The following is a 26,810-nucleotide window of genomic DNA, read 5'->3' on the forward strand; positions in this document are numbered from 1 at the left end:
CCCCATGCGCCTAAGGCTCATACACCTCTAAGTAGCTCTACAAAGTAATTTATATTCTGCATCAGGGAGATTTCCCTCTGGTTTATGACTAATCTTTACTCACACTCTTAAAAGCTTACAAAAGACTGGGATGAACTTCCGGTTCATTGCGGGAGGGGGGGCGGGGGCGGGAGGGGTCTGGGCGTGGCGCTTGCAGTAAGAGCCGGCCTCTTCATCCAGGACGTTAAAGCCTCCATCTGTCTCATTAACAAGGACACAGACATCTGCTCTCAGCAAGATTTTGGCAGCAACCATGGCCACGTTCGTGGAACTCAGTACCAAAGCCAAGATGCCCATTGTGGGCCTGGGCACCTGGAAGGTGAGTGCGCAGTCTTGGGCACCTGGTCTTGGCATTTCCTCTTCTTTTTATGACATCTACTGGGAGTTTGGAACCCTAGAGACAGAACACAAGTTGGTTTTGCCTTTTGTGCTGTTTCAGACCTCAAAGCTCTGACAGACTTTTTCCAGCAGAGATATCCCTGTGAAGTGTCAGGTTTCAAGTTTTCCCGAACTTGCCAGTTACCCTCTTAACAAGCTTTCTTCTGAACTCATGAGACACTTAAAGTTTTATAAGTTTTGGCTGGTTTGAAGCAGGGCAGTGGTGGTGCATGCCTTTAATCCCAGAAGTTGGGAGGTAGAGGCTGGCGAATTTCTGAATTTGAGGCCAGAGGCCAGCCTGGTCTACAGAGTGAGTTCCAGGACAGCCAGGGCTGAGTTATTCAGTGGCAGGACACCAAAAGCTCCAAATGACCTAGCTCTGTTTGGTGGGGGAAAGACTCTGCAGCTTGTGGCCTGGAAGCCTGGGGGAAAGGTGGAGTCTCAGACCCTAGCACAGGCTACTGGCACCTGCACCTTACCAAGACACTACACCATTTTCTGAGCACATCAAACTAAGCAGGAAGATGACAGAGCCTGAGCTCAGATCCTGCCTGGCAGTGTGCTCTCCTGGAAGAATGCTCCAAGGCCCTTCCCACTTCTGTTGAGACAAGTCTGACATTGTTCCATCTCCTAACTTTGTCCTTGGGTTTATTTCCTTTCGTGATAACAGGACAGTGGTCAGCTAGTTTCCAGGAGCTGTCTCTATTTGATTTCTGGCGACTGGGAGTTACACTTCAGTTTAGGCTGCCCTAGAACTTATTCTATAGCTTGGGTTGGCCTTGAACTTGCAATCCTCCGGCCTCAGCTTCTAGAGGTTATCACAGGTGTGAGCCACCTCCAGGAGGAGTTGTTTTTGGAGTCCGAGTCTCTTGTCCTGGTGGCTTAGCCTCTGTCTCTCGCTTAGCCTCTGTCTCTCGATCTTTGCACTGTCTTTTTCTTCTGATCATGGGACAGAGGTGGGGCCTCTCTTTGATTCAGCACTGGGTTTAAAACCTCGAATTTGCTCCAAATTAGACATTTCACTTTCTACCAAGCTGTCAAGCACTCTGACCAGAAGTAACCCACAGAAATCCAAAGATTAGACCGAGCGCTTGACAAGGGAGTTGTTGTCAAGATAAGGAGGTGGTATCATAGAGGGAGAGTCTGCTCTTATCTGAAGGAATGCTGGCAGGCAAGATTCTATTGGAAGGCCCAGGTACTTCTGAACCGCTAGGGGTCACTTCTGATCCCAGGGAAGCAGGCTATCTCTCTGGAGCTTTTCTGTGTTTGATGCTTAACCAAGATATTTCTAGATTTGGTGAAAGAAGAGTAGTTTTTTGTTCGGCTGGTTGTTTTGGTGATGAAAGGCTTTTTCGTATTTATGTTTTATTTTGGGGACAGCTATGTGCCCCAAGCTAGCCTCAAACTCAAAATCCTCCTGTTTCTCAAATACTGGGACTACATACACGGGCCACCATACCCAGTAGTTTGGCTTTCTGCTTTAAAAAAAAAAGTCGATTGTACTTCATTCCTGAGCACAGCTGCTGTGTGGTCAAGTCTGGATTTACCATAAGACAACCATTCTTCACATTCTTATCACGGTCTGGGGCTGAAGTCCTCTGGGTCACTGCAGAGTTAAGTCTGGCTTTCAGCAACTTGCAGTGGCAGGCATCTGTCACCCCAGAAACAAGAGCTCCTTTAAGACCGGGTACATTAGATGGAAACTGACTTTTATCTCCGATAGAACACGGGACGGGGGAACATTACGGTTTTCTTCTTGTTTTGAAAAGTTTGTTTTCTTCCCCAGTCCCTCACCCGCCAGCATTGCAGGGATTTGGCGAAATTGGGCTGTGTGGAGCCTGTTGAGGAAGGTTTTGGTATAAGAGTGTCCTTTGCAATGGCCTTTTCTATTGCCTTTCAGTCTCCCCCAAACCAAGTCAAAGAAGCTGTGAAGGCGGCCATTGACGCTGGGTATCGCCATATCGACTGCGCGTATGCCTATTGCAACGAGAATGAGGTGGGAGAAGCCATCCAAGAGAAGATCAAAGAGAAGGCTGTGCAGCGGGAGGACCTCTTCATTGTCAGCAAGGTACAATGGTCCACTTGGTGGATGAAACTTCAAAGCAGGTAGACTCTGGTCCATACCAAGAGCCCTCTCCAGCTTCTCCTAACCTTCCTTGTTCTCACTCTATCTTTGGGTGTAAATATCCATGCTCCAAGCCAGAACTGATGCCTCTGGCCAATCCTCCTACGTTAGTTTTCCCATAACAAGGATGGCTCCTTTGAGATTTGAATACTCTTGTTTTCATGCTTTCTGTCAGTGAGATCTTTTTGCCACTCAGATGCTAGGGTTGCCCTTAAGGGTGGGTCTTGGGGCAGGAGACATGGCTCAGAGGTTAAGAGTACTTACTGCTCTTGCAGCAGACCATAATTTGGTTCCTAGCACCAACATCGGGTATCTCTCAACTCTTATAACTTAAGTTCCAAGGATTCTGACACCCCTTTCTGGCCTCTACAGGCACCCACACACATAGTGTACATGAATACATTGAAATAATAAATCTTTCTTTTTTTTAAAGGGTGGGCCATACCACTCAGTACTGTGTTCTTACTGGCTATGTAGAAAGAGTATTTTTTTGTTGTTGTTGCATAGGAATATCTTTTTATCTCAATAAAAGTGAAATATAAAATGCTTTAAAAAGAAAGGAGAGGGGTGTATAGAATGAGGTGGTTGACTGGCTAGCACACTCTACCCACTTGGAAACTGCACCTGTTGGGAGACACAGACTCTGTATAGCATGGCCATTTAATTCCTTGTAATTCACCATTAGGGCCTGCTATCTTGGGGATATGGGACTATCCCACAAATAGCATCAGAATGCTAAGTGATCTAAGAAATACATCAGACGCTACAAGCATGGAAAAATATTATCACCCTTAACACTTAGGAAATGACCTGACTCACTGAGCCTTGAGTATCAGATCATGTATACTAATTAGCCAGTTTGGTTAAATATAAATAGTCTGTCCTGAGGCTAGATCAGACTGTAAACCTCTGAGCACATGGGTGAGTGTATCGTGACTCTCTTCCTCCATTTCCTAATCCCCCGCTGTCCTACTCTGCAGCTGTGGCCCACCTGCTTTGAGAAGAAACTGCTAAAGGAAGCCTTTCAGAAGACCCTCACGGATCTGAAGCTGGACTATTTGGACCTCTATCTTATTCACTGGCCACAGGGACTTCAGGTTTGAGCTGTTCTCTGTGCTTATCTATAGTTGCTGATTCAGGGCTTCGGGAGCAGAGGTGTGACCCTGTCAACTTCCTGCTGATTTTGTGTCCAGTGATGCTTTCTCAAGAGACATCTTAGGATGGTCTTGAGTATTGTATTCCAGGGTCCAGCCCTCCTCCTGCCAATCAAATCATGCCTAGGGAGTGGCTGAACCACGTATAAAGATGCTGGGAATCAGATCCTCGCCTAGTGGTCTTGAAATTAAAAGTCCCTCCAGGTTTATGTGGATCCAGATAATGCTGCATTAGTTTCCAAGGTGATGGAGACTCCTAATCATGTCTATGACATATCATAGCAGACTTGGAAACTGGTCTAGCAGTAACTTAGGACTCACCTAACCACAGTAGGGTGAGATAGAGATGTGTTGGAAGCTTGAGGTCTGCAAATGTGTCCCCCAGAGCCTGACCAGGCACTAAGCAGGTGTGGGTGCTGGATAGTTCACCGTCTTGGATCCCTGCTTCATAGAACCAGGCGCAACCAATGGGCATTTGCTTGTTTTGTGTTTACAGCCAGGAAAGGAGTTATTCCCCAAAGATGACCAAGGCAGAATCCTCACCAGTAAGACAACATTCTTGGAAGCCTGGGAGGTAGGTTCCAGCTTCTCCCGTGCAATCGCGACGGCCACTGTGGTAGGAGCAGGCCTGCGTGCCTTGTGTGTAATTCTGTCTCTGTTTTTCTCTAGTTCTTCTAACTCCCTCCTCACTGTGTTTGGATTTAGGGTTGGTTCATCTAGAATCATCTAATTTATTTATTTATGTATTTATGTATTTATGTATTTATTTATTTATTTATTTATTTGATACAGTGTCTCACTGTGTATCCCTGGCTAGCCTGGAGCTCACAGAGATCCATTGGACTCTGCCTCTCAGGTGCTGAGATTAAAATCATCTGTTTTTGAGCTGATGATTAGGACCTCAACTGAGACAGGAAATATAACAATGTTCATCAGTTTGTGGTAAATATACTAGTTTGAAACTAAGGGTAGGAACTTGGTACAGGGATGTTGCCTTGATTTGCTGAGTAGCCTAGGGAAAATGCTGCTGCTGATAATGATAATGATAATAATAATAATAATGATAGTTATTAAATTTGGGTTTTTAAGACAGGGTTTCTCTGCAGCCCTGATGTCCTGGAACTTGGAACTCAGAGATCCACCACACCCAGCTGGCCTAGGGAAAAATTTTAACTCTTTCAAGCTTGTTTCCTCTTACATATGGGCTGGTGGGAAGTCTCAGTGGTATAGTGTTCACTGCACAAGTGTAAGGGCCTAGAATCCATACCAAGCCAGAGATGAGAAACAGGGAGGCCCTGTCTCATACCAGGTGAAAGGTGAGGAGCAGCACACAAGGTTGTCCTTTGACCTCTGCACACTCGCTATGGCACAGGTGCCTGCACATATACAGGAACACACACACACACACACACACACACACACACACACACACACACACACGAGCATGCACTCATGTACACACTCACATAATACATTCTACTGATATATCCTTGAGGGTGTGATAGGGATGAAGAGAGCTACATCCAAAGCTTCGCCAGCCAGAGCCCATTAGTTACCAGTCCTGCGAGGGATGTTTCCCATGTACCAATGGTGAAACTGATAGATAGCCTTGAGAATTGGGAAGTGGTTATGTCATGGAGCAGGGGTGTGACACAATTAAGATTAGACTCAGAGCGATGTGACTCCTAAGTTACCAGAACCTTTAGCACAGTGCTTGGCTAACAGTGAACATAGATGTAAATATCAGAAAAAGCAAGTGCCTTTTCAGTCAATCAATCAATCAATCAATCAATCAATTTACTCTCTCAGTTCTATTCCTTTGAAGAACACAGATCAATACTTGATGCACATAATTAATGTTCAGAAGCTAAATAAATCATGGAGGCTTTTCTCTAAAAAAGTCTTGGCCACTATATGTTGCAAATGTCAACAGAGGAAAAGTGAACAAGCTTGTCTTAAACAAAGTGTGATGAAGATTCCAGGAGTCTTCAGGGCTCGTCTGGCAGCCCGGTATTTGTGTTATGTTTCCTTGCTTCAAAATGACTCTCATTAGTTTTCCCGAGAGGAGGGAACTGATATAATGACATTAAATGTGAGTCTTCTGTGTCTAAAAGTGTTTATCCATCTGCGTGGTGTTCTTGCTACTTTGAACTTTAGCTGGAAGTAGCAAGAACATATAGGACAAATGTGCATGCCAGTGATATAGAGGACAGACATGCATGCCAGTGATATAGACAGCAGATGTGAATGCCAGTGATATAGAGGACAGACATGCATGCCAGTGATATAGAGGACAGACATGCATGCCAGTGATATAGACAGCAGACATGCATGCCAGTGATATAGAGGACAGGCATGCATGCCAGTGATATAGACAGCAGATGTGAATGCCAGTGATATAGAGGACAGACATGCATGCCAGTGATATAGAGGACAGACATGCATGCCAGTGATATAGACAGCAGACATGCATGCCTGTGATATAGACAGTAGACATGCATGCCAGTGATATAGACAGCAGACATGCATGCCAGTGATATAGAGGACAGACATGCATGCCAGTGATATAGGCAGCAGACATGAATGCCAGTGATATAGACAACAGACATGCATGCCTGTGATATAGACAGTAGACATGCATGCCAGTGATATAGACAGCAGACACGCATGCCAGTGATATAGACAGCAGACACGCATGCCAGTGATATAGGCAGCAGACATGCATGCCAGTGGAAGAAGGAAATGAGGCAGAGCAGCCAAGGTTTTAGAATGGACGGCAGTCCTAGTGTCATGGGGTGCTGTGCCCTGGCCATTGCTTGCTTGTAATTAGAGCAGTCTCATGTAAACATGAGACCCTCACAAGACTGGACCCAATAACATTCCATCCTGTGATGGGGGTGGGACAAGGGTTCACGAGGGTCATGAGGTAGACCGCCAGGAACTCTGGAGCAGCTCAAGAGCCAGCACGCAAGACCCCTCCTCTCGTATCTGGATATGTAAGAGGTTAGTGGTTGCTGGGCAGATGTTTTCGTTGGTGGTGTAGCAGCCCCAAAGTTACCCCTGCCCCTGTAGGTAGCTCCTCACTCAAGGTTCTATGTGAAGCCCCGTTAAATTGGTTGTTTCACCAGCTTAGACTTGGGTGATAAACCCAAAGGATGTGGGTCACTTCTATGGTCTTCTGTGGGCTGATCTGGTGTTCATGTCTTCCCTGGAAAAGTTAACACCTAGAGATATATTTGAAAGGAATCAGTCTTGGGGAGTAAATCATTAATTACATGTGCTCGCAATAGAACGCTGACGACAAGCAAGTCTAGGGGGAAAGCTAGAAGTTGTGGATTTGGCTGAGTGCTGGGGTTTTACCCACTAAGCACAAGATCCCATCCCAAGAACAGTAGGAAAATAAAGTTAAAAAAATCTGTCCTTACTTCCATAGTGGATTTGAAGTTACTCTTGAGGCTTTCTGACATGGGTAGGAAAGGGAAAAATTCGAGGTTTCCAAACAACCAGAAACAGCACAGGGCCAGCTTGCTTGATTGACAGCTTAAGGAACAATGCAGTGGTTTTACATGAATGGAGTAAAAAACAGTGAATAGTCTGTGTTAGCAAAGCTCCCAAGACAGCCCAAGATTTCAGCATTCATTTCTGCACCGACACAAGGGTATCATTAATTACGTGACAGGATGGCTGCCATATATGACCATGTAAATGACTTAGTAATACCTATGGATATATTACACATGTAATACACATGGAGTTCTTATACTGAATTAACTATGGCAAATGGCAATTCTGTCATAGATACATAGGTGTATCCCTGACTTGCCTAGTCCTATGTAGTAGTAATATGTCCTTTAAATGAATCCAAGAATTGTTGCTAAATGAAACCTTTTGTTCGTTCATTTGTTTGGTTGTTTGGTTTTTGAGACAAGGTTTCTGTGTAGCCCTGGCTGTCCTAAAACTCTCTGTAGACCAGGTTGGCTTTGAACTCACAGAGATCTGCCTGCCTCTGCCTCCCAAGTGCTCCCAAGTGCACTGCTCAGCTGGACTCTTTCAAGGGCATAAGTAGACAATCTGTAGGCTCTGACTAGATTAGGATTAACCATGTCTGCATGGAGTTCTTTGGAACAACAGCTAATCCAATAGCATCCTCACTGACTGAAATCCAGAAGAGGTTAATGTAAACGAGGCCAGACAGATCAGACATGCAAACCGAAGTTCACTTAGGACTCACAAACACATGTAACTGTTCTCATCTCACACTGGGAGTTCAGTGGCCTCGGGTCTCATCAGTGCTCAGCAGCCTGGAATTTAGAAAGATACCCTGCACCGCACCCAGCAACATTAAAAAAAATTGTCAGCTTTCAGAGGATTCCGAGTTGCACAAAGACTGAGAAACAGTAAACTGGCCTGAGCACATTTGCCATCTCTGCAGTTGGTGCTGGCTTCTGAACACATTTGCCATCTCTGCTGTTGGTGTTGGCTTCTGCCGTCCTTTCCGGCCTGTTCATGATTTCTCTCATTTACATTATTTTTTTTTCAGGCCCAATTTAAACTCGGCTTATGCTCTCATCCTGGGGCCCATGTGTATTCCTTCCTTACCATATCAATGTGCACAGTCATGCCACGTGTCAAATGAGCCCAAGCGGCCTCACTGTGAAGGCTTGTGGCTCACTGAAAGAAGCACACTGCATGCTTTTATACTCCTAGGTAGGAACCTATCATGAATGAATTACAAACACATGTTACATGTTGAATCTGTGGCTGCCACTATCAAGTATGACATCATTTGACAATTTTTTTTTCTTTTCCTTTTTTAAGATTTATTTATTTATTATATGTAAGTACACTGTAGCTGTCTTCAGACACATCAGAAGAGGGCATCAGATCTCGTTACGGATGGTTGTGAGCCACCATGTGGTTGCTGGGATTTGAACTCAGGACCTTTGGAAGAGCAGTCAGTGCTCTTATCCACTAAGCCATCTCACCAGCCCCATTTGACAATTTTTAAATTGCTCATTCTGGGCAAAAAAATTATCTCAAAAGGTAAAAGTTCATGCTCAGTCATGGTTGTAGCCAGGCCAGATTTTAGACCCAGATGATCGTGGGGTCAGAAATCAGGTAGGAAGCTGGTTCTGATGACACAGGCCTATAATCCAGGTGCAGGAAGCAGAGGCAGGGGGATCACAAGTTTGAAGCTAACCTGGGCTTCAGAAGAAGTTCAAAGCTAATCTGGATAATTAGAGAGACCATATCTCAAGTTAAAAAAAAAGGCTAGAGATATATAGTTCAACAATAGAGTGAATAGGCCTAGCATCAGTCTGTAATCTCTCTCTCTCCCTCCCCCTCTCTTTTCCCCTCTCTTCCCTCTCCTTCTCTCTCTCCTTCTCTCCCCCCATCTCTCTGTCTATCTTACACATACACACATACACACACATATTTAGGGAAGAAAGATAGAGGGCAAATTGAATGAATCCGTTTTCTCAGGTTGCCCAGGTTTGGGCGAGGTGAGAACAGAACACATACATTCCTGGTAGCATCTGCCCCTTGATGAGCATCTACTGTCTGGGCTGATACTTCTTGTGTTGCAGCTTAGCTAAAACTTGGAGGGTTGAGTAGCCATTCCTCTTGTCTCAGGACTAAACCAAGCCAGCACCCTATATCCTACAGCCATCTAAACAATGTTCCTCCCTGTGGCAGGGCATGGAGGAACTGGTGGACCAGGGGCTGGTGAAAGCTCTGGGCGTCTCCAACTTCAACCACTTCCAGATTGAAAGGCTCCTGAACAAGCCTGGACTGAAACATAAGCCAGTGACCAACCAGGTAAGTTCTGTTTGGGGTGGGTCCTGCTCTGTGCCTGCTTCAACACCAGGAATTCAATACTGTCTGCAGAGTCTCATCTCTCAGGTCTGTGTTTGGGATGCTGAGGGAGGTAGGAAGGAGGTATAGGTCTCTGGGTCTGGTTTTTAGCATACCTGTCTGCGGGTTGTGTTTGGCCTTTGTGTTGGTCCTTTCTTGTGCCTGGAGTTCCCGCTGAGCCACTCAGAAAGCAGGCCTACTTCCTAGTGATGGAGATGTTTTCTCTTGCAGGTTGAGTGTCATCCTTACCTCACCCAGGAAAAACTGATCCAGTACTGTCACTCGAAGGGCATCTCTGTCACTGCCTACAGTCCCCTGGGCTCCCCAGACAGGCCTAGGTGAGGCTTCAGAGTATGGCTTTCTTTTATCAGTTTTGAAGTGATTGTTTGATAACTGATTAATATTGGTGTAAATTTCCTATATACCTGGGGGGAAAAATGTCTCTATAGCTGACACATCCAAATAGGATGGCATGGGGATGGGGAGGGCACAGTGTTTTATTTAAAGACAAAAACAAAATACTGGATGCCTTACCTCTTAAGAATGCTTCTACTATTTAATGCTTGGCCACCCTTTGAAAATTACTGAGGCTGCAGAACCTACAGATGGGGATCACAGGGAAGACACAAAGCTTCCAGGAGGATCCGCTGTCCGTTTTGTGGGTGGAGAAGACTGTGATGTTCAGCCTTGAGAGTGTCATGGAAGTGGGGGTCATTTACTCACGCCAGCTATCTTTCCACCTTTAGCGCCAAGCCAGAGGACCCTTCACTATTAGAGGACCCCAAAATTAAAGAGATTGCCGCCAAGCACGAGAAAACCTCAGCCCAGGTAAAATTATGTGCCTCCCACTTTCAACCCTGCAATCCAGTCTTTTATTTATGTAAGTACACCGTAGCTGTCTTCAGACACTCCAGAAGAGGGCGCCAGATCTAGTTACAGATGGTTGTGAGCCACCATGTGGTTGCCGGGATTTGAACTCAGGACCTTTGGAAGAGCAGTCAGTGCTCTTAAACGCTGAGCCATCTCTCCAGCCCACTGCAATCCATTCTTAGTCTTGTTTTATTCTTTGTATTGCCTTCTTTTAATCCCTTGGAGAGGAGGAAATGAGAAACGTAAGTCTATTTGCATCTGCAGGAAATACCGCTGTTACCAAACAAGGACCACTTCTGTTCATTAGCTTCTTGCCAAGTCTTCACTCCTGGCTAGAGAAATAATGGTGTTACTTTCAGGCGTATGAGAGATAAAAGAGTCAGAGGGAGCTGTGAAGATAATCTTTGTCTCAGTTACTTTTTCTGATGCTGTGATAAGACATCAGCATCAAAGCAACTTATAGAAGAAAGACTTTTTTGTGTGTGTGTGTGGGGGCAGGGGGTGGAGCTTACAGTTACAGAGAGATAGGAACCCATCAACATCATGTTGGGAACAATGGCGGCAGTCAGGCAGGCGTGGTGCTGGAGCAGCAGCTAAGAGCTCACATCTCAAACCACAGACAGGAAACTGAGAGCACCCTGGCAATGACTTAAGTCTTGAAACCTTAAGCCTTGCCCTAGTGATGTGTCTTCTCCAACAAGGCCACCCTTCCTAAATCTTCCTAAACAGTTCCACTGACTGGGGACCAAGTTTCCAAACATGTGCATTTTGGGGGCCATTCTCATTTAAACCACCACAGCCCTCTTTTAGTGAGCACATGCCTTCTTCACTTTTTTTTGTGCACAGGTTCTGATTCGGTTTCACATCCAGAGGAACGTGGTGGTGATCCCGAAGTCTGTGACGCCATCACGTATACAGGAGAACATTCAGGTAAGATGGTGACCGATCACCTGATATGGATGTGTGATGTGAAGACTCCCCGTTAGGCTTTCTTCTCATCCTATTCTTGGGTTATCCCTGTGTCTTTCCCAATTTCTGATCACCTTGTGAACACTTGTCCCAGGGAGCTGGCCTCAACAGAGCTGAGATAAACCACCAGAAAGCCACAAATGGGCTGAGGGTGTGGCCCAGAGAAGCCCTGTCAGCTCTGAGCACAGGTGTACCTTATGCCACCGAGAAGACCCCTGCTTTCCCATGAGCACTTAAATCAAGAGCCATTGACATCCTGCCCAAGGGAAGACTTTAGCTGCAGAGCAACCTTTTAGCTGGAGAACAGGCATGGACCAGACTTGAGAAAATGTCCTTCCTGAAGACTCCATGTATGTGTCCCTCGAGGATTAGACACTGCACAGACTGAGATTTTTGTGGCTACAAGCCCCAGGTCTCTCTTTTTTGGATCACTGAATTCTATAAATAGTTCAGTCTTAATCTAGAAAGTGGTTTGTATGCAGTGTGAACCTGTTTGTGCAGAGAGGAATGCCTATAGCCTCAGGCACCAGCCCTTTCCTTGCTAAGGATGCTTCGGGATGCTTGTCCTTCCAGGTCTTTGATTTCCAGTTGAGTGACGAGGAGATGGCCACTATCCTTAGCTTCAACAGAAACTGGAGGGCCTGCCTGCTGCCTGAGTAAGTGGGGTAGAGTTATGGATAAGCTTTCTGAAGTTGTAAAGGATTAGCTGGAAGGGTTGGAAGACATCTAGGATAACATTATCTTCAAATACTGAAATTGTGAAAAAGTAAAAATTGAGTCATGGGAAGTCACGACTGCCAGCTGCCGCTAATTCTCTGAAGTTTACCCATAGAGCCAGACTTTTCAGAAACGATATGCTGTTCCTTTGCAGGAGGCCAGAGCACTCATCCACTCTCTCACTCACTAACTGGATTATTGTAATACACTATGTGTATGATGTTCTAGTTGCTTGGCATATCACACTATACAAACATCATGTTTCTCAATCCTATATTCTAGAAATATCTGAAGTAACTCTTAAGAATGTATGTCAGGCAGTAACAAATGCCACAGGGAAAAAAAAATAAAGTTAGTGAAAGATATGAGACGTAGTGTGTCTAGGTAGAACGGAGGCTTTATAGGTGATGGCCCAAGGACAGTTTTGCTGATAAAGTCACAATTCAAGGAAGTGAGAAATGTGCCATGCTGTATTAGGACAACACTTTTCTTGGCAATTACAACCGTGGGTGCAAATGCCCTGAGGTGTAGTGGATTTAGGGCTCGTGAGTCATGGAGCCAGAGAAGCTGCAGCCAGTGAGTATGGGCTCAAAGCTACAGGCATACAGGTGGCATGAACTGTGAGGAGGACTTTGATGTTTAAAGTGGAAGGAGCTTAGAAGCTGGGAGAGAATGAGCAGAGCCTATTGTGATCTGACATGTCTTAAAAGTTTCACAGTGATTTCTGCTAGAGAGGCCATGGGGAGCCTGCTATAGCAATCCAGGGAAGAAAGGACAACCGGTCTGACGTCCAATAGAAAAATACCCAACGGGCTAGCAAATGCGGTTTTGCTTGCTTGGTTTTGTTTCTTATGTGAGCAATTCAAGAACAGAACTGTCATTTAGAAATCAAGGATTTGGGGCTGGTGAGATGGCTCAGTGGGTAAGAGCACTGACTGCTCTTCCTAAGGTCCTGAGTTCAAATCCCAGCAACCACATGGTGGCTCACAACCACCTGTGAAGCTACGGTGTATTGTATAATAATAAGTGAATCTTAAAGAAAAAAGAAATCAAAGATTTGGCTCGAGACATGTTTGTGATGCTTTTTGGTCACCAAATAGGTTAATTTTAGGTAGATACATAATGAGTGGAGGTAGTAGATTAAACTCAGAAGCAAGCTCAGCTGGCTTCTAACCCAAACGCCAGTCTTTCCGGAGCTATGGAGCCTTGGGTGGGTCTGTAGCTTTGCCAATTCTTTTTTCCTCATCTACAGAGTAGGGATGATAATAACAGTTGAAGCAAAGAGCCATTGAATACAGAGGTCCTAGCTCATGGCTCATCTTGCCTTGTTTAATACAAACAACCACAATACAATAACCAATCCGTAGATTTCAACCTGATTCCCCACTTCTCAATAAAGCAGGATGAACTCAAACAGTATTCGTGAGGCCCTGGGATGTGTGCTGGTCTCTAACGGTGGATCATCATGACCTTATTCTGATGGCCTGGCCACTGCGTACTTCCTGACACTCTTTTCAAATGCTCTGCTCATCAATCAAAGGGGACGATCATGGTGTGGGGTGAGGGAAGCCCGAGGAAGCACAGAAAGTACATTTTTATGGGCACCCGATCAGTGCACCTAGGCTGGGGAAGTGGCTCAGTGGGGACAGTTCTTGTCTGGGATCTGTGAAATCTTGAGTTAGATCCCCAGTAGTCCACAAAGCCAGGCCTCTTTCAAGTTCATGGCCTCTTTTTCATTCATTGTTACATACACATATGTTTATGTATATACATATATACTCCTAAGAGATCAAGGAAGGATATATGGCAGATTTTGGAGGGAGGAGGAGTGATGTAATTATATTATAATCTCAATACATAAGACAAATAATTAAAAACAAACAAACAAACAAAACCAGGCCCAGTGGCACATACCTGTAATCACAGTCCTCTGGAGGCAAAGGCAGGAGGGTCATAAGTTCAAAGTTGCTCTCCATTACATAAGTTCAGAGACAACCTGGGATACATGGGACCGTCTCTAAGGAAGCAAGCATGAAGTGTCAGATGTCACTAATGTTTCCTCCATGCTTGTGGCTGCAGGACAGTAAACATGGAAGAATATCCCTATGATGCAGAATACTGAAGCTGAGTCAGCCCACGAGGCTTCCTTCCTCTTTGCTGATGCACACTTCCCTCCTGGAGTCCTGTTTAAGCCCAGCCTGCCTGACATCCTGCTATAGGCAAGGCTGTGTTTAAATCCCCACGCTGAACCAGGGACAGACTGTTGCGAGCAAATGCGACTCGGAGAAGCGAACGGACATCTCCTTCACTAATTTGACCTGACCGGATGTTTGTCAACAACCAGGAACTCTGGTAACATTTGAGGGCATGCAGATAAAATAATAAAGAATGAGAACATTAACAAATGTATCCAACACGTTCTGAAGTGATTTTTGAGGGTCCAAAGCTTATCATTCACGTTTGGCACGGGAGGAAATGGAGGCATGGCGAAGCCAAGAACTTGCTTGCTTGAGATCTCTGTGCAGAGTGCCTAACCCTAAGTTTCAAAGGAATTTGCTCTGAGGGGGAGCTCAAGCCAACTGGATACCCACATCCTCCCAAGCCTTCTTATCTCATCTATTCCCCTGTGACTTTCTTGGTTCTTTCTTCTTGTTGCTCCCCAACCTGGCCTTTAATACCCAGTCAGGCCAGAGAGTCAGTGCACACTCACAACTGCAAGCTCTACCAGCTCTGATGAGCTGAAGGGTTTGCTTTGCCCCAGGAGAGGCCTGCCCTGCTTCCAGCATTGGGGTGAGCCTGGGCTGGGTAGCAAAGCCACATCTAACTGCAAGGGCAGGTCTAGCTGTGGGCTTCGGGCTGCAGAAGAGAGGATGGGCCTGGTTAGGGAGCTGTAGCCTGGGTCAGCCAGCTTGGATTTAGGGATTAAGATGTATTCAAGTTCTCCCAGGTCTCCAGCATTACAGTTTAGCTAAGATCACAAAACTGCTGCCCGGGAATCCTGTTCTCAGTGGATCCTTAGGGAATCTTGTGTTTATAAAAGCCACCGCCTGGTGCTTTCCTTTCTACGCCTCAGTTCTGCATGCAGCCACACAGAAGCCAGCACACTGAGCCTCGCTGGCCACACTAGGTACTTTTCTGTTGCCGTGATAAGACATCAAAACCAAAGCAACGGCCAGAACAGCTCCTTTGGGCTTAAGTTCCAGAGGTTTAGAGCCCATAATGGCAAGGCTGAGACAGCACGGAGGTATAATGACTGGAGCAACAAAGCAGAAAGGAGACAGAGAGGGAGGGAGAGGGGGAGGGGGAGAGGGAGACGGGGGGGGGGGAGAGAGAGAGAGAGAGAGAGAGAGAGAGAGAGAGAACAGAGAGAGAGAGAGAGACAGAGAGAGAACAGAGAGAGAGAAGAGGGAGAGGGAGAACACAAACAATGGATAGGCTAGGGTTTTTAGCCTCAAAGTCTGCCCCCAACTGTGTACCTCCTCCAGCATCACCCCTGGAGTCCACTGTTACAATGCTCAGTCTATGGAGAACATTCTCCTTTAAAAACCCCTCTGGCATATGTCTGTTAGACTCAGTGCTCTTTTTTTTTTTTTTTTTTTGAGAAATATGCACAGTTAATGAAAGCCATTGAATATAGCCCATTAATTTCAATTTTATTGATTTATTAGTGAACTATCTTACTAATTTAACAGTTAGCTGACAGATTAAATTAGAGCAATTTAAAATGTTGGTGTCTTTAAGCTAATTCTGGTGGTTTTCAAGAGCCAAGAAAAGCTGCGTCTTGCAGAATTTTAACACACTGACAGGGTTGCTCTGATACCAAGGTTCAGCATATAGTGCTGTATATTCACAACTAATTTTCACAACTTCCATTTTGCTTGTCTAATCCTGAACGACCTTGGAGATAATTCATTATAATCTAGTTCATAAAAAAAACAAAACCAATCACTATGATAAAAATTCTAATTTACATAACAATTTGAGACCATCCATCATGCTAGCTAGAACATATGTGCACCTGCTTGTTTTAAATTATGTTACCGGTAGGTGGGAAGCTTTTGAAAAACCGAGCTAGAAGTTTATGCACAGAACAAGAACCCAAATATGTAGGAGGCTGAGGCAGTGTTGCAATACGTTCAAGGTCACCTAGACTATGTAGGGAATACCAAGCGATCAAGGCTGATGTAGTAAGACCTCGTCTCAAAAAGCAAGACAAGGCACCAAGGCCAGTGAGGTCACACGGTTGGTAAGGGTGCTTGCTGCCAAGTTTGAGGTCACGAGTTCAACTCCTGAGACCCACACAGTAGAGGAGAGAATGATTCCAACAGGTTGTCCTATGAGCACACTCCAGCTGTGGCATACACACTCATGTGAGCATACGTATACACCAATAAATAAATAAATAAAAGTAGGAAGACATTCTTTATAAACAAACACTTTTGCAGGCTGAAGTGCCAGAAGATTTAGAGTAACAAGCCAATTACTGTCTCACTGACCAGGACAGTGAAACACAGAAGTATGTGCCTGTTGGCCAGTGAGTGGCTTTTCTCTTCATAGTGCTAAAGGGACATCTGCTGATTTCAATTACAGAATTCCCTGTTGTCAGTATGGGGTACCTGCCATATAAACCATCCTTTATCCAGCTTCTATATTCATCACAGTGTACAGCGGCTAGGTATCTTGGCTCCACAGTCAGCAAATATGTATTAAATGTCTGACTATATGAACCATGGGTCATTGGAATAGAATACTGTTAGACAAAGTTGTCAGCTCCTCTGTAGATATTGTGAATGCACCATCTTCCTGGGGAAACTGTAGAAACTGCTACCCCTTACCTCTTCCTACTATTAAGAGAAACTCCAGTCACCAGCATTTGTATCTCTCCTGCCGCTGTGAGGCCGAGCCCAACAGAGAAAATGAGGAGGGTGTTGTACCACTTTCATTTTTGAGTGTTTTAGAGTTGATTTTAATGGACAGGCTTTTGGAACTCTGCAGAACTCTTGGGTGCCTGGGATGGAGGTAGGTAAGGTTGACGTTAACCATGGAAGATTAGCTAAAATGCAACTGAAAGCAAAGGGGGATGGAGGCTTGGGATAAAAAGGTGGTTCTTAAACAGAGAGAAATAATCCTTCAGTCACGGACAGGAAATGTGTCCAAGCAGAGGGAAGACCCCCCCTCCCCCCATGATATGTATGAATGGTTACAGTGACAGAAAGCGCCTGCCATCTCCCATTGCTTGGGAGTATGTGCTTCACTGGTTTATATTTATAAGGGGTTCAGTATCTTCTTGACCTCAGCTCCTTAGTCTCCTTAGTCTCCTGGCTTTCTGTTTTTTCTTTGTTTCTTGCCCAGTCCTCAACACCTATGATTCAGTTTCCCAGGCTAACCTCAAACTCCTGGGCTCAAGATCTCTACCTGTCTACCCAACACCCTGTACCAGTGCCATTCCAAGAAGGTCTATCTTTTTCATCCTTTTTTTTTTTTTTTTTTTTGAGTTTTTCAAGATAGGGTTTCTCTGTATAGCCCTGGTTGTCCTGAAACTCACTTTGTAGACCAGGCTGGCCTCGAACTCAGAAATCCGCCTGCCTCTGCCTCTCTGCCTCTCTGCCTCTCTGCCTCTCTGCCTCTCTGCCTCTCTGCCTCTCTGCCTCTCTGCCTCTCTGCCTCTCTGCCTCTCTGCCTCTCTGCCTCTCTGCCTCTCTGCCTCTCTGCCTCTGCCTCATGGGTGCTGGGATTAAAGGCGTGCGCCACCACGCCCGGCTTTTTTTTATCCTTTAATAGACTGGGTTCCCCTTTATATTTGGGGGCCATTACAAGTATCAACTCGGGTACTGGACTTTGTCGCCACCTAGTGGCGTTTGGTGACATTACATATCAATGAAGTCTAGCCTAAGAAGGAAGCCTGTGAAACAAGGACGGCTCCGAGGTTTGGGTACAAACTTCAGCAATGTCTGAAGTGCGGGGCCTGGTGCTGTAGGGCTCTAATCCTTATTGTACAGGAGGCCGAGGCAGACAGATTACAGGTTCATGGTGAGGGAATAAAGAGCGATCAACAGGCCATCTCTAGCAATTTAGGGAGAGCTTTTCTCAAAGAGTAAAGAAAGGGAAGGCTGTGAATTTAACGGAGTAGAGCACCTGCATGACATGCTCTCGCGATAACTGAACTGCTAGTTGAAGGTTAAGAAATATTTTGGGTTTTGATGAATTCGTATGACTATTGTTCCCTTCAAAGTAGAATTTCCATGACCCTGCACTGAGAAAGGGGGAAGGGAGGGAGGGATAGAGGGAGGGAGGGAACGGCGGGGAGGGGGGTAAGGGGGTGATGAGAATCTGAATGAAACACAGTGTCACGTGGTATTTCTGTTAGATACACCGAGCTGATGCGCTTTTATTTTATTTTTATCGATTAAAGAGGTTTATTTCTGTATATGCTAGCCTTAGTCCAAAAAGGACCAAAGGTCGTTGAAAATAGAATTATAGTAACTTTAAAACACTACATAATAGGAATATATTAGTCTCCTCAATAGCTGACTGCTTCCGAACTCGATTTCACATCTTGTATGCCCCCCCCCCCCCACTTCCCTCCCCACCCCTACCCCCAACCCCCGTCGCTGCCACTGCTTGGGACCACGGCTGCTTCTTTCTCTGGCCGGCTTCTAGCAACTGATTTTTTAGCGGGTTTTGTTGTTGTTTGTTTGTTTTCTTTTTGTTTTTTTTTATTTTATTTTATTTTTTTTTCCATTTTTTATTAGGTATTTAGCTCATTTACATTTCCAATGCTATACCAAAAGTCCCCCTTACCCACCCACCCCCACTCCCCTACCCACCCACTCCCCCCCTTTGGCCCTGGCGTTCCCCTGTACCGGGGCACACAAAGTCTGCGTGTCCAATGGGCCTCTCTTTCCAGTGATGGCCGACTAGGCCATCTTTTGATACATATTCAGCTAGAGTCAAGAGCTCAGGGGTACTGGTTAGTTCATAATGTTGTTCCACCTATAGGGTTGAAGATCCCTTTAGCTCCTTGGGTACTTTCTCTAGCTCCTCCATTGGGAGCCCTGTGATCCATCCATTAGCTGACTGTGAGCATCCACTTCTGTGTTTGCTAGGCCCCGGCATAGTCTCACAAGAGACAGCTACATCTGGGTCCTTTCGATAAAATCTTGCTAGTATATGCAATGGTGTCAGCGTTTGGATGCTGATTATGGGGTGGATCCCTGGATATGGCAGTCTCTACATGGTCCATCCTTTCATCTCAGCTCCAAACTTTGTTTCTGTAACTCCTTCCATGGGTGTTTTGTTCCCACTTCTAAGGAGGGGCATAGTGTCCACACTTCAGTCTTCATTTTTCTTGAGTTTCATGTGTTTAGGAAATTGTATCTTATATCGTGGGTATCCTAGGTTTTGGGCTAGTATCCACTTATCAGTGAGTACATATTGTGTGAGTTCCTTTGTGATTGTGTTACCTCACTCAGGATGATGCCCTCCAGGTCCATCCATTTGGCTAGGAATTTCATAAATTCATTCTTTTTAATAGCTGAGTAGTACTCCATTGTGTAGATGTACCACATTTTCTGTATCCATTCCTCTGTTGAGGGGCATCTGGGTTCTTTCCAGTTTCTGGCTATTATAAATAAGGCTGCTCCCCAGCTAACCTTTCACCCGCGGCTTCACCAGCTCTGGAGGAGGAAGTGTTAAAAGCTTGGGCCCCTAGATGGCACACTCAAGCTTCCTGTTGTGTGCTGACCAGCGTTCCTTGTCCTCATCCTCCTTTCTCTCTGAAAGGCCGAGACTTGCCCAGTGACGATAAGGCAAGGAGATGAGGGCATCCATCCTCTTACTCTTCACAGCCTGCAGCCCCCCACCCCACCCCTCACCTGTATTGCTTGATGCCATTTTCAGTCCCCTTCCTCTCCCCAGAAAACCCAGTCACGGAACTGCCTGCCCTGCCCTCTCAAGCTTGCGCTATCTAATCCAGTCACTTCAAAATTGCTGTAGTCAGCACTTTCCCCTGATAAACCGTCTTCCTCATTCTCTTGAGGTTTCCAGATGAGCAGTCATAGTAACCACCTGGTTCACTTCTGGGTCGGTTCATTTTCCATTTCTGGCCTCCAAATCTTTGCCTTTTCTGACAGCTCTTTATCAGAAAATCGGAAGTCGTACTCCTCTGCTGTTTCAGACATTTTATTGTCTGGACTACTAGATGTAGCAGCTCACTGTCTTCCTGCATTTCCTTTGTGTAACCAAGGACAGAGACATCAACATCAAGAGAACCAACCTTCCTGATGCCACTAAAGGTTGGGCAGAACTCACCCCCATAGCTCAAACCTTTCATGAAGAACTCTCTAATGCATTTAACAACTCTATTAAAATACCATTCGGCATCTAAATACAAGGTGGAAACCATTTGTGGAAATCCATTGTGGTGTTAAAATCTGAATCCACTGGCATCTCCATGAACCAGCCCACAATTTCTGAGTTAGACTATGAGACCTATAGTTTCATCATATACAGCTATGCAGTCTTCCACAAGATGTGTCGGGCACAGGGAATAACCATTCGTGAGTTACTGAACCACTGTATTGCAGTTATGATCAATTGCCTTTGGAACATAGGCAAATCCCTTCATGGAGGAGAAATGAGAGGAACAAAGCCAAGGAATGTGCCTGTGCCTGTGCCTGTGCCTGTGCCTGTGCCTGTGCCTGTGCCTGTGCCTGTGCCTGTGCCTGTGCCTGTGCCTCTGCCTGTGCCTGTGCCTGTGCCTGTGCCTGTGCCTCTGCCTGTGCCTGTGCCTGTGCCTCTGCCTGTGCCTCTGCCTGTGCCTGTGCCTGTGCCTCTGCCTGTGCCTGTGCCTGTGCCTGTGCCTGTGCCTGTGCCTGTGCCTGTGCCTGTGCCTCTGCCTCTGCCTCTGCCTGTGCCTGTGCCTGTGCCTGTGTCTGTCTGTGCCTGTGCCTGTGCCTGTGCCTGTGCCTGTGCCTCTGCCTGTGCCTGTGCCTCTGCCTGTGCCTCTGCCTGTGCCTGTGCCTGTGCCTCTGCCTCTGCCTGTGCCTCTCCCTGTGCCTGTGCCTGTGCCTCTGCCTGTGCCTGTGCCTGTGCCTGTGCCTGTGCCTCTGCCTGTGCCTCTGCCTGTGCCTGTGTCTGTCTGTGTCTGTGCCTGTGCCTGTGCCTGTGCCTGTGCCTGTGCCTGTGTCTGTCTGTGTCTGTGCCTGTGCCTGTGCCTGTGCCTCTGCCTGTGCCTGTGCCTGTGCCTGTGCCTCTGCCTGTGCCTGTGCCTGTGCCTGTGCCTGTGCCTGTGCCTCTGCCTGTGCCTGTGCCTCTGCCTGTGCCTCTGCCTGTGCCTGTGTCTGTCTGTGTCTGTGCCTGTGCCTGTGCCTGTGCCTGTGCCTGTGCCTCTGCCTGTGCCTGTGCCTGTGTCTGTCTGTGTCTGTGCCTGTGCCTGTGCCTGTGCCTGTGCCTGTGCCTCTGCCTGTGCCTGTGCCTGTGCCTGTGCCTGTGCCTGTGCCTGTGCCTCTGCCTGTGCCTGTGCCTCTGCCTGTGCCTGTGCCTGTGCCTGTGCCTGTGCCTCTGCCTGTGCCTGTGCCTCTGCCTGTGCCTGTGCCTCTGCCTGTGCCTGTGCCTGTGCCTGTGCCTGTGCCTGTGCCTGTGCCTGTGCCTGTGCCTGTGCCTGTGCCTGTGCCTGTGCCTGTGCCTGTGCCTGTGCCTGTGCCTCTGCCTGTGCCTCTGCCTCTGCCTGTGCCTCTGCCTCTGCCTGGGTTTCAGACCTTGACAGGGGCTTCCTTCCAGTCTGTGAGGCTTTTAAAGCAAGTTGTTGTTCTTCATTTGCGACAGTTTTTTGTTGGTGTTGGTTTTTGTTGTTGTCATTTTTTCCGGGTTTTTGTTTGTTTCTTTGTTTTTGCTTTGTTTTGTTTGCCAACACCCATCTGATTTCCTTACCGACCTGTCTAGAAAAGAGTGTTTTCAATGCTAAGTAATCAAGGAATCACAGTCAGGGTTTGTCAACCGACAGCTCTGAGCGGTTTCAGTACATGCTCAAGCTAGAAGTTTATGCTTCACTAACTCTCTTAAAGTTTTTTTTAGGGCTGGTGAGATGGCTTAGTGGGTAAGAACACTGACTGCTCTTCCAAAGGTCTTGAGTTCAAATCCCAGCAACCGCATGGTGGCTCACAGCCATCTGTAATGGAATCTGATGCCCTCTTCTGGAGTGTCTGAAGACAACTACAGTGTACTTATAATAAATAAATCTTTAAAAAATTTTAATTCAAGTTTAACTTTTAATTTATTAGAACCCAGAAAGTGATGATTTTTTTATGATGATTTTTTTTAAAGCAGAGTTCCCATCAAATTAACACTTAATTCAGGGCAAAAATATATTAAAATTAAAAAAGAATGAAAAAAAAATCCCTAAATCTTAAGGCAGAAGTAAAACACTATAAACAGAACAAAATAGCATGTCTAATACAGACTGTAGAATGTCACAATTTAAAGAGACCCACATAGTATTTTATAGCACTAAAATGTTAATTCAGGCAGAAATATTATCAATTGGTCCAAGATTGCTCAGTTTATAAAATGTCTAGGCTGCTAATTGAAGTTTTTGCTGTATAAAGATAGATAGGTACCGTAAAATCAAGTGGCCGCTTTTATGACAATGGAACCAGCAGGCATCTCCATGATTTTGCCTGTACAGTTCTACAGTATCAAGTATGGAGTATCACCAGGCATCTGTAGGCTCAGCTCCCCTGGCTAATGCCCGTGCTGTGTGCACTCCCCTTTGACTGCATTTTAGTGTGAATCAGACTTTTTACTGCAGAGGCCTAACTTTACTGACAACGAAAGCACGAACTGTTTAGTTTAGTTTAGTTGTGTGTGTGTGTCTGTGTGTGTGTCTGTGTGTGTGTGTGGGGGGGGTGTTCCTCGGGAACAATTGTCCCTTATTCGGACCTGGAACTTGCTAATTAGGCCAGGATGGCTATTCAGTGAGCCTCAGGAACACACCTGTTTCTGTTTCCTCAACACTAGGATTGCAGGTGCGATACATGCCCAGTGGTTTATAATCTGATATACTAGAAAAATGAATTTTAATAAATTATTCCATCTTTTCCTGGCCATTAAAAACTTTGGACTGAACTGTAAGAACTTCAGGTCTTAGCAGGTGAGTAATATTTTTGTTAGTATTTTGATTAGAGCCTTAGTGTGGGGACTTCTCATGTCTACTTACTTGTTTGCTGTTTTCAGTGTTGGAATCAAACCCAGGCCTCACACATCTGAGCTACAGTCACTCTCCAGTATTCCATGTTTATGTGTAATTAATAGCAGCCCTTCTAAAAAAAGGGGGGGGGATAGCCTTGGGATTAACAGCCTTACATTTTCCCTTATGATCAATACCTTTAATTTTTAGGGAACACAAAAAAATTAAAAGTGCTTGAAATCAGTAAACAAGGATTAGCTAGCTTATATAGCCTAATGAATAATGTCAAAAGACACAATGCACTGAAAACCATTCTGTAAGTCTAGCAAATGAGCTTGGTGGGTTCTTAACTAACACTAATTACAAATACTCATTTTTATCACAAAGTTTTCTGCTATTTCAGTAAAATAACTGTGGACTTCACGGTACTTCTATTCATCTGTTCATTAATAAAAACCTGTTAAAATCCCTTACTTAGTAGTTCTGGAAAAGTAATCAAATACGATCATTAAAACTACCAGAAAAGCTTTGCTGTACTGATTGTAGACTCATTTCAAAGTGGATTCTTTCAGAGTCTGACTCTTTTTTTTTCGAGACAGGGTTTCTCTGTATAGCCCTGGCTGTCCTGGAACTCACTTTGTAGACCAGGCTGGCCTCGAACTCAGAAATCCGCCTGCCTCTGCCTCCCGAGTGCTGGGACTAAAGGCATGCGCCACCACCTCGCCCCGGCTTAGAGTCTGACTCTTTTTTGCTTTTTTTTAAAAAAAATTATTTTAATTAGGTATTTTCTTCATTTACATTTCCAATGCTATCCCAAAAGTCCCCCAGACCACCCCCCCTTCCCTACCCACCCACTCCCACTTCTTGGCCCTGGCATTCCCCCGTACTGAGGCATATAAAGTTTGCACGACCAAGGGGCCTCTCTTTCCAATGATGGCCGACTAGACCATCTTTTGATACATATGCAGCTAGAGTCAAGAGCTCCGGGGTACTGGTTAGTTCATATTGTTGTTCCACCTATAGGGTTGCAGACCCCTTTAGCTCCTTGGGTACTTTCTCTAGCTCCTCCATTGGGGGCCCTGTGATCCATCCAATAACTGACTGTGAGCATCCACTTCTGTGTTTGCTAGGCCCCAGCATAGTCTCACAAGAGACAGCTATATCAGGGTCCTTTCTGCAAAATCTTAACTGGTGAATGTATTCACCAGCTTGAGCTCTGAAAATATAAAGACGTTTTAGTCAGTGCTGACCAGAGTTAAACAGTTCTGGTATTACTTGAAAAATAAAAATACCTTGTCAACCATGCATTCCACTACTTCAAGAACCAAGTAAGGAACAACTGATAGATATGGTAACGATGTAACGGTGACCTAGGCTTTTCATCAGGCCTCAGCACACTCACACCAGCGCCCATGTAAGATAGAAGGAACAGGAGGCCACTCTGTACATTTGCCCATTGCTTGGCACCCAGCCTCCCCACTTCTGTGTAACTATTCTAGCATAACTCCTTTAAGAGTGTTAAATGAGGGGAAATAAAGGACCCCTGTGGGGTAACAAAAATGTATTAGTGTGGACTTTTCAGCCAAGTAACTTCTCATTGTGGTTATACTATGTGCAGCATGTAACCTATACAGCCATTCGTTCCTGTTTGTCTCTTCGTGAAAAAAAAATTAGGCTCAATAAAATGTGAAATTTACATTAGTTTGCTTTAAAGTGCAAAGATTAACTGTTTTTGGCCCAGCTGTGTCATAACCAAAAAAAGTATCTGCTTTGATAATATGAAAAAGTTCACATATGTACATTGGTACATTTCTTCATTAAAAGTTTCTTTAAGGGGCTGACGAGATGGCTCAGCGGTTAAGAGCACTGACTGCTCTTCCCAAGGTCCTGAGTTCAAATCCCAGCAACCACATGGTGACTCACAACCATCCATAATGAGAGCTGATGCCCTCTTCTGGTGCGTCTGAAGGCAGCTACAGTGTACTTACATATAACAAATAAATCTTTGGGCCAGAGTAAGCAGAGGTCCTGAGTTCAGCAACCACATGATGGCTCACAGCCACATGTGTGCTCATATACATTAAATAAATAAATCTTTAAAAAGAAAGTTTCCTTAAACCTATCTCAATGTATCTTTACAACGGATACACCCGATCTTTACAACAGAAGTCAAAACTGGCGAGTAGAGATGATCCGCTGCCCGGCACTTTGGGTTTCGGGAATCCCTTAGACTTGAAGGACATCACTGAAGCGCTGTTTGCCACAGTCTGCAGGATCCAGCTGAAGCTCCTGTTCTTCATCATTGCTTCAACTTGTGGAAATCATCGGCTCTGTCCCGGGTGGCCTGCTTTAGCATGTCTGTTTGAATTCTGGGTTCCCGCTCCGGGTTTGGGCCTGGAGTTATGTGCTGAAGAGGTTTGAAGGGTTCTGTTGTGAAGTACCGGGATTTTCATTCTGGCTTCGATGTGAACCTGGAGCCTTGTTTCGTGAGAGAGGCTGCCCAGTTGGAAGACTGACTGATGACTTTCATGTTGAGAAGCTACCACAGGGGGCTTCTTTAAAGCAGCAGGAAGCTAATCTACTTTTGCTAGATCATTCTCTTCTACTCCAGGCAACCCTGCATCACCAACTCGTTCTTTCCCATGTGGAAGATGATTGCTTGAGGGGTCCTCATTCTTATTTGCATTATGTTCAGGCACATTTGGAATATTTGTAGGTGCTACGTGGACATTTCTACCCAATTCTTTCCATCATTTGATTGAATCTTATGGGCCTCCTTTTGTTCCTGCAAAAACTGATCTGCTAAATTTTTTTTTGCTTTGTTTGTTTGTTTTTTTTGTTTTGTTTTTTTTGTTTTTTGTTTGTTTGTTTTTTTCAAGACAGGGTTTCTCTGTATAGCCCTGGCTGTCCTGGAACTCACTTTTGTAGACCAGGCTGGCCTCGAACTCAGAAATCTGCCTGCCCCTGCCTCCCGAGTGCTGGGATTAAAGGCGTGTGCCACCACGCCAGGCTGATCTGCGAATTTTTAAATATTTTCTTCATGTTGCACTCTTAACTCCTTGATCTGCAATTCACACTGAAAACTCTCGTGTTCTAACCGCTTTACAAGGTAAGTGTTGTTTTTCCTTCATTCCTGAAGCAGATCTTCCTGTCAAAGAGACTCCTGACGAAGCTCAGTCAGTTGCTCCATTAAATGATGTATGTCTGCCATTTCTCTCTTGAACCCAGTCGAACAGGCGTGAAGGAAAACGCTACACAAACTTAGTTCAGAAACAATGGTAACTCAATCTCTGGGTGCAACAACTAGAATCCTATTCTTGTAAGCCTTATTAAATCTAAATCCTCCAGTGATGAATTGCCAGAATTTTCCATAAGCCAGGAGACACTAGTAGTGACATCTTGCCCTCTCGCTATCCCTGTCTTTATTAAAACTTTACTAAAACAGTCACCATGTTTCAGGCTGTCTATAGGAGAAATAAAACTGTAGGGAACAATTTCATAGTTCTTTATACCCATT

General features: G+C 45.4%; 1 protein-coding gene and 2 pseudogenes across 1 annotated transcript; 1 reads left to right on the top strand and 2 right to left on the bottom strand.

The window, feature by feature from the left end:
* Positions 1–207: 207 nt before the first annotated feature.
* On the top strand, positions 208–14,523 carry Akr1b8 (aldo-keto reductase family 1, member B8). The gene is made up of 10 exons (NM_008012.2): positions 208–358; positions 2,318–2,485; positions 3,523–3,639; positions 4,193–4,270; positions 9,394–9,516; positions 9,784–9,890; positions 10,299–10,380; positions 11,269–11,352; positions 11,965–12,047; positions 14,188–14,523. Exons 1-10 carry the CDS (start codon positions 293–295, stop codon positions 14,228–14,230), a joined length of 951 nt encoding a protein of 316 aa, NP_032038.1. The 5' UTR covers positions 208–292; the 3' UTR covers positions 14,231–14,523.
* Gm13858 (predicted gene 13858) lies at positions 8,512–26,504 on the bottom strand (annotated as a pseudogene).
* Positions 19,753–20,800, bottom strand: Gm13859 (predicted gene 13859; annotated as a pseudogene).

Source organism: Mus musculus, chromosome 6, assembly GCF_000001635.26.
Source record: "Mus musculus strain C57BL/6J chromosome 6, GRCm38.p6 C57BL/6J".
NCBI classification, from domain to species: Eukaryota; Metazoa; Chordata; class Mammalia; order Rodentia; family Muridae; genus Mus; species Mus musculus.

Coding starts and splice junctions, on each gene's coding strand:
- Akr1b8 (NM_008012.2), top strand. CDS start 293: ATGGCCACGTTCGTGGAACTCAGTACCAAAGCCAAGATGCCCATTGTG. Junction 11,353..11,964: donor GTATACAGGAGAACATTCAG/GTAAGATGGTGA, acceptor TTGTCCTTCCAG/GTCTTTGATTTCCAGTTGAG. Junction 12,048..14,187: donor AGGGCCTGCCTGCTGCCTGA/GTAAGTGGGGTA, acceptor TTGTGGCTGCAG/GACAGTAAACATGGAAGAAT.